The sequence below is a fragment of the Urocitellus parryii genome, chromosome 2 (genome assembly GCF_045843805.1).
Source record: "Urocitellus parryii isolate mUroPar1 chromosome 2, mUroPar1.hap1, whole genome shotgun sequence".
Lineage (NCBI taxonomy): Eukaryota > Metazoa > Chordata > Mammalia > Rodentia > Sciuridae > Urocitellus > Urocitellus parryii.
In genome coordinates, this window is record NC_135532.1 from 147093492 (window position 1) to 147102031 (window position 8540).

The 8540-nt window shown below is 36.1% G+C and overlaps 1 protein-coding gene across 1 annotated transcript; it reads left to right on the forward strand.

Moving 5' to 3' along the window:
* Positions 1-682: 682 nt before the first annotated feature.
* Positions 683-1615, forward strand: LOC144251352 (olfactory receptor 5AC1-like). Its single transcript, XM_077794340.1, has one exon. The coding sequence runs from the start codon at positions 692-694 to the stop codon at positions 1613-1615; it is 924 nt and encodes a 307-aa protein (XP_077650466.1). The 5' UTR covers positions 683-691.
* Positions 1616-8540: the final 6925 nt, after the last annotated feature.

Here is an 8540-nt window from a genome sequence, read left to right on the forward strand (position 1 = left end):
TTATAATAACATACTGATTAACTTTTGGATGATATTTTATATATATATATATATATATATATATATATAATATCATATGCAATATGCATATACATGTATATAAAATTAAGTAACAAAGTTAACAGAGAACAGTAGAAAAAAGGAATTTGAATTACTCTCTTATTTGCAGCCCATTAATGTTTTTGAAGAAAGAATGAAATGTTTTAGTAAAATCCCAGAAACAAAACCCTTGTTTTGTTCAATAGGAAGACATGAAAGAGTTTCTGGAAAGAGATAAAGCCCTGTGGATCCTGAACCAAAGTTATGTTTTCACAGACTTTATCATAAAATATAAAATTTGGTTTTATTCTTAATTGCATAAAACATTTCAATTGATAATATATTCAATTTTAAGGTATTTATGAATGATAAGTTGTTAGACCAAATCCTTTAGTGTTTACAGCCTCTTTCACAATTGTTTAAGTAACTATATGCATTTAAAACACCTTATTTCAAAAGTTATTTATAAAGTACATAAGAGCTTTTGATGTGCTCTTAAAAGAAGCATTGAAACTTTATATTTCATTATATTCATTTTCATGAGCAAATTAAAGTGGAAACAAAGTAATTCCATTTGCACTCCAGATCATTTTGTATAAGGCTTGATTAATGTTTTTAACCTCTCTCATTGCAGTGATTAGCCTGAGTAGATATGATGGAGACAAATGAGACACAGGTGACTGAGTTTGTTCTCACGGGACTTACAGACCGTCCAGGGCTGCAGGTGCCCCTGTTCCTGGTGTTCCTTGTGATCTACCTCATCACCATGGTGGGCAACCTTGGCCTGATTGCTCTCATCTGGAAGGACCCCCACCTTCACACCCCTATGTACTTATTCCTCAGTAGTTTAGCCATGGCTGATGCGTGTACTTCATCCTCTGTGACCCCCAAGATGCTTATCAACATTTTATCTAAGAATCATAAGATATCCTTAGTTGAGTGCTTCATCCAGTATTATTTTTTTTGTTACAGTGCAACCACAGAAATTTTTCTCCTCTCAGTGATGGCCTATGATCGCTATGTAGCCATATGCAATCCCTTGCTTTACCCAGTGGTGATGTCGAACAGACTCTGCACTTGGCTGATAAGTATGTCATATGTAATTGGTTTTCTGCACCCCATAATTCATGTAGGATTATTACATAGATTGACTTTCTGTAGGTCCAACATAATAGACCATTTCTACTGTGAAATCTTGCCACTGTTTACAATTTCTTGCACTGACCCATCTATTAATGCATTAGTGGCTTTTATATTCGCCACTTCCATACAAGAATTTTCCCTTCTGAGTATCATAGTCTCTTATGCCCTTGTCCTCTTGGCCATCCTGAAAAAGAAGTCTGAGAGGGGAAGAAGCAAAGCCTTTTCCACCTGTGGGGCCCATCTGCTCTCTGTGTCTTTGTTCTATGGCACTCTCTTCTTCATGTATGTGCGCCCTGGGTCAGGTCCAGATAAATATCAAAATAAAATGTATTCACTGTTCTACACCATTATAATTCCCCTGCTAAATCCTTTTATTTATAGCCTGAGAAACAAGGAAGTTTTAGGTGCACTGAGAAAAGTGATGAAGAAATAAATATTCCTCTGGAAACTTTCCTTATTCTTTCTGTTTTACAATTTAAAAAAATGAATTGCAATATATTGTGCTTTTTATTGAACATTGTATGAACTTAATACATTTTGCTCAATGAATGAATAAATTCTTTAGCTAGGTATGCTTGTCTCAGTTATAAATTATTATGACCACCAAAGGCTAATAATGAACACTTTAAGATTCCAAATTGTTGGTTGTTTTAAATCCAAACTCAAAGATAAAACTGAAATCATTACATTATGAAGTCTAAGATAAATGTAATCTTTTGTTTCCAGATACATATATTTTATACTCTTTGAACTTAACGTTCTTTTAAGACTCAGCCTGTGTAAATTCTCAGCTTAAAATACATTTATACTTTTCTAAATATTTATTGAGCAATGTATTTTTCAAATTCTCCCTTTTGTAGTTGTCTATCAATACAGAAACAATCTATAAATTAAAATAATATCGTTAAATGTGGAAACATATTTTCCTGAGAAATTTTAAGTGACTAATTCTATGTAGTTTAAAAGAAATATTTAAAAGCAAATTTCATTTATTGTGATGGTTAAATATATAAATATATTAATATATTTAAAATGATTTAATGATTCTGTATCATATTTATAAAGATTTCTGAGTCTTTCAAAACATATATTTTTGGATTTATTGATGAACTTTCTTAGCACTCTATTACTGAGTACAGTTTTCTGTGGAATTAATTACCTAAAATAGCAATTATGTTCAATCACCTGCCAGTTAAATAAATGAAATTGATATTTTTCCCCTAGAAAACTGTGTGTTTTATGTGTTGCCTTCTTAATGGTGTATACTCTTGAATCTCCTATTATATTGTGGCCTTGTCAACATGTACAAGGATAAAAAATACTTCACATTCTTTTCATCCCCAGCATTTTTTTTAAAAAAAATACCTTATCTGAAGAAATAGCAGTTTGTTGATTCCTTTAACCAAAATCCAAGGTGGGGCAACCTGATTCAGGCATAATTTCTTTAGAGTCTAATGTTCTCAGAACACAGATCTCACTGTGTCTGTTCTGTGCCTTGAACTATGTGGGCTCCAATCCTAGCAGGCCATTCCTTTTAGTTGCAGAATCTCTATAGAAGTTTCTGTCTCCTTTTCTCACTAGTGAAGCCCAGTGCAAAACTTTATAAATTTTTCTAGGTGTTACACAGGCAGATTAAGCTTGGATATATAATTTCTACATGTAATATAGAAATATACATCTATATTGCATGTAGCAATGTCAATATGTCAATATATAGACTTTTTGACCTTTATATCTTCATTATTTCAATAATAATCTCTACTGATTTTTTACTTCACAGAATGTATTTGGGAGTTTTCCCTTCCTTTCACTTTTATGGAATAACTTCGGACAGACTGGTCTTGGTTCTTTAAAGGTCTTGTAGAACTTAGCTGAGAATCTATCTGGTCCTAGGATTTTCTCTGTTGGAAGCCTTTTAATTGGTATTTCAATGAAAAGCCCTTTACTTGCTATTGGTTTATTTAAATTTTCTATATCTTCTTGGTTAAATTTGAGCAGGTCACATGTGTCTAGAAATTTGTCAATATCTTCTAAGAAATTTTCCAGTTTATTGGAGTATCAATTTTCAAAATAGTTTCTGATGATCCTCTAGATTTCAGAAGGGTCTGTGGTAATATCACTTTTTCATCTTTAAGTTTATTGATTTGGACCTTCTCTTTTTTTGGTTATTTTTGCCAAAGGTTTACCAATTTTACTTATCTTTTCAAAGAATGAACTCTTCATTGCATTGTGTATATACATGCCCTGGAATGCAAATGTGCTTGTGTGGGTGCAGCCAGAGACTTTGCAATAGCTCTTAAAGGAGGCAAGCAATTATGGGATTTTTCTCCTCTGGGATCCAGAGGCTGAATTATCTAGGTAAAATATTATTTGCACTTATTTCAGTCTCTTTGGTTCAGAAACACTTTGGGAATTTTTGTTTATTGGATGCTGGTAACTTCCTTTTTTATTTAATTGATATTATTTTATTTTTTACATTTGAATCAAATGGGGTATAATTTCTCATTTTTCTGATTGTACAGGTTGCAGAATCACATTGGTCATACAGTCACCTATATACATACAGCAATAATAATGTTTATTTTATTCTGCTGGATGCTGGTAACTTTCTTCATTAGTTGCTAATCCTGCCTCTGTTTGCAGCTGTGTAAGCTGCACGGGTGACAGCTTTCAGCACCTGGGAGTGTTTTCCACACTTGCCACTGTCTTCCACACTGCAGAGAGCTTTCCCTAATGTGCCTGTGGAAGGCTGTGAGACTGAGGGTGAGGCTCAGGCTTGGGAAGCAAGGTTTAGGGATTCCAGGGATTGGGCAGTTGAAAGAAGATGTGAATCATTATGGGAATATTGGCCAACTTTTATTTGGATGTGACAATAGATCTTAGCCAGCCTGTGAGACATTTCCATCAGCCATTTTTATGTGCAGGCCAAACAAATAAGGCACACTGTCAACAGGTTACCAAAGTGGACACATGCTTACAAGCAAATGTTTATGACCTTGAGTATATATGTATCTGACTTTGACTACTTGTTAACCATAACATAGCTGATTCATGGTCTCAGTCACACACTAAGACCAAAACATAGCCTGCAGGAAGCCTTGGCAAGGGAGCCTAACTATAGCCATTTGGGACTGTCCCAAAAAAGGTCTTCTGCATTGAGCCCTTAGAGGGCTTTCCATGCTGCCCCCATGGAAGGCTTTGAATTTATTTCCACTGTGGTGTTTCCCCTACTAACTATGTGTTCATTAAAATCAGCCTTCCTCCATACCAAAGATTTTCCTAGGACAATTTTTCTTTCTTTCTTTCTCTCTTTCTTTCTTTCTTTCTTTCTTTCTTTCTTTCTTTCTTTCTTTCTTTCTTTCTTTCTTTCTTTCTCTCTCTCTCTCTCTCTCTCTCTCTCTCTCTCTTTCTTCTTTCTTTCTTTCTTTCTTTCTTTCTTTCTTTCTTTCTTTCTTTCTTTCTTTCTTTCTTTCTTTTTTTTAGAGAAGGGCTATCAGGGATTGAACTCAGGGTCACTTGGCCACTGAGCCACATCCCCAACCCTATTTTGTATTTTATTTAGAGACAAGGTCTCACTGAGTTGCTTAGTGCCTCCCTGTTACTAAGGTTGATTTTGAACTCGTGATTCTCCTGCCTCAGCCTCCTGTACTGCTGGGATTACAGGTGTGTGCCACAGTGCTCCACAATTTTTCTTTATTTTAAAATTCGTTTATTTGCTGGCCACGATTCTCTTTTGTCTGTTCTCTCTGCTGCCACTGCTGGCAACTGGAGCTGTGTGTCTCTAAGGTATTATTTCTTATGCTGAAGTTACTGACTTCCTGTAACTCTATGATTTTTTAAAAACCAGTTTAGTATTAAGTTGCAATGAGGTTGTTAGTTACTCACCCCCCTGAGAGGCAGTCTTCCTGCTTCGTAAGTCTGGTGCTAAAGAAGTGCCAGGACATGCTTCCTTTCTCCACTCATCATCTTCTCCTTCACCCTCTACTCATTTATGGCATGAGCTGGAGATAGAGAAGTATTATCTGCTATATGTATTTTTCATTCATAATCGTATGAGGCAGGGCTTTTATCCTCCTGTCTCCCAAATGGAACACAGGTAGTTCCTTAGTCAATGGGGAAAATATCTTTGCATGTATTCAACAATGGAAATGTAATTTCCAGTTTTAACAAGTTTCTTTTTATATTTTCTTGGGTGTGAAAAAGCTAGTACTTCACTTTTTTAACAAAATAGTGAGAAGTAGACCTAATTTTTTTATGTCTTCTTAATTATATCTTTAATTGAGTTTGGGGGGACTGCCTTTTCTGGTCTATGCATGCTTAGCAGCCTTCAAAATTGTCACTCTGGTAGAAGCAGAATTTGATACTGCAGTCGTAGGAGAAAATGTTCCCCTCTCGGAATCTGGAGAGATTATGAGCAGAAGACAGGAGATGGCAGTGATTGGGAGAATCAGACACATGGATTTTCAAATTTTGCCTTGAAGAAGATGGGGATTTTGAAATGGGAGAGGCAAATATGATTGGTGTGAGGCAGTGTTTTTTCAGTTACTAATGTTACCAATTAGTACAAAATTTTCAGGTCATGTAACACAAATTTATTATATTGCAGTTCTGGAGGGCAGCATTCTAATGTGGGTCTCTCTGGAATTGTATTAGTGGTGGCAGGGCTACAGTCATTTCTGTAGAGAAGAATTTGCTTTCTTCCTTTTCTAGATTGGGTGAGCATGCACTTTTGACTCATAAACATATTTTTCCATTTTCATAGCCTCTCTCTGTGCTGGACTTTTGTCACTATGTCTTCATTTGTGAGTCTTCTGCTACCCTCTTCTACTCAAGGGCTCCTTGAGCTGACTTTGGGCCCACCTTGATAATTGAAGATACTCTGTGTAGTTTAAGGTCAACTTGTTACTAATTTTAGTGGAATCCAGAAAATTAATTCTCTTTTCTAACATGTCACCTCATGTATTCCCAGATTGGGCGGATTAGGATGGATCATAGGTAGACTTAGTAAAAGAATGTCATTGTCTAGATACCAAATTACTGGGCTGGAGAGGAATAATTTCTGCCCTTTCCAGAGTAATAATTTCTGCCATGCACCTTCCTTTCCTATCCTGAAATAAGCTTGTTCCCACATGGTACATAGGCAAAATACCCTTGTTTTTAGCTTTGGAGGCTGATCCCCATATTCCCATTACATGTTAAATCCTGGAAATTCCTTTAGTGATGGAAAGCTGCCTGGAGACTCACTTGCTCAAGAAACGAGGAAATTGCATCATAGTGGATGAGTTAGAACATGTGGGTGGAGGACATATTAGAGATCCTGAGGTTGACTACATGAACAGGAACTGAGAGAGGACAAAGAACTTTGGAGGGAAGCAAAGTCAGATAGATCCCAATCAAGAGAGGCCTGTTTGCAAATTCTAACAGGAACTTACTAACTCGAAAATTGAGTAGCATGCTCAGTCCATAGGAATCAGATAATGCAAATGGGAAAAAATTAGTATTAGGGATCTTCACTTTGCTCCCAACAGACCACATGCCACTTCTTGTCCTATGTTCTCATATTTTCCTCAAAGAGTTACATGGAATGATTGAAACTAATAATTCTCTTCTGTCATCTAGAATGTGATAGACCATACCAAAATATTCCATGATGTTAACAAACTCACTGACTAGTATTAGAGATCCAGGTCATCTGAAGGGCTAAGTTATAACCTCATGGGAGAAAGGAGGGGAAGTAGATGATAAGAAATTGGTTCATTCCTCTTCTTGGACTCTAAATTTTTGGAAGAATCACTTTTCAGTGAGAACAGCTCAAGTCCACTAGGGATGAGTCAGGTCATGAGAGGTGATCCTGGACATACTAAAGAGACCAGATCCAGGAACATATTTTCAGAAGTTCTAGGGAAGTTTGAATGAGAACCTGAAAATTGTCATATTGGAGCAAACTGCAGCATGAGAGATTCTGGAAGATGGGAGAGTAAAATCACTCAATCTTTTAGGAATGAGTTTATGCAGCATCGATTTCTCCTCAAGTCATATAGATAAGTCAGAGATAGAACTACACATAGACTGTGGGTGTGGGTGTGTGGATGAGGAGCAAGAGAATAATTGGGATGGGATGGAAGTCTACACTTTCTGATACCCTTACAAATATCAACTAAGCAACCTTTAGTTGAGAACCACCCTTTATTTATATCTACAGTAGGGACACCTTGCTGACTGTGTGGTTGGGATCCCTGGGACTGGGTGTACTGAACTGTGGGTGAGGAAGTTAGTTTACTACTATGAGAAAGACTTTCATTCAACTTCCTATTTTACATAGTCAATTTTAATGAAATGTAGGACAGAAAATTATATTTGGAACATAGGTGCTCTTGAAAGTGGGTGGACCCTAGAAAAAGATGACATATCCTGAGTGGATTAAGGTTACTGAGGAGAAATGTAATGAGGCAAAGAAGAAAGAGGATATGAATTTTCTCTCTTGATTCTCTGACTATGGAGTTGGCTCCACTATTGGTATTAGTTTTATATTGGTCAGCATTTATGTTTAATTTTTTATGGAATCAGTAAAAAGATAAAGAAATAATCCATCTTCTGACTTCAAAATAAAAAAATCTTTGTTCAAAGAATATGTATTGAATTCTTTTATCCAGCTCCTTAATAGGTTAAGAACTAAACTGGAGGACTTAGCTTGCAGAATTTTATATACCTTTACATGTGGTTCTGCTTGCTAGGCTAAGGATCTTTCTCTATAGTATAAGGAGCATATGAATTGAGAAGTTGTTTTTTTAACTATGGTGAGATGAAAAGAATATGGAGATAGATAGGAAACTGAAGACTATAAGTGACTACGTCCTATGTTGGTCTTGCTAGGCTCCAATCTGCTGTTAGGATGTGTGTGGATAATTCTGCTGGAACCTGAGAAGAGTCTTCTGTTCAGGGTATTGTTTGAGAGTGTGGAAAGAGCCACCAACACATTTCCTCTGTAACTCTTGGGCGTGACCAGCAGCACAGAAATCAGAGATGGTGTTCAGCCCTCTCCATTCCCATGTGTGGTTAAGGGATCAAACATCTCTAGAGGCCTTATCAATGAAGGTGGTTCCAGGCTGTGTGTGATTTTCTACTGGGTTGATTTACTGAAGTCCTTGAGTTTTCACAAAATTTAATTTGTTCTTGCATATACCTCATTGAATCTAGATATTTATTTCTTTTGCAAAACATCAGACTGTTAACATTTCTGGGGAGAAAAAGTTTAATAGAAAAATCCTCATGTTTGTTTTCACTACTTGTCAAAAAACAAGAACAAAACCACCAAAAGTAATGAAACAAACAAACAAACACTTAATACTATGTAACAT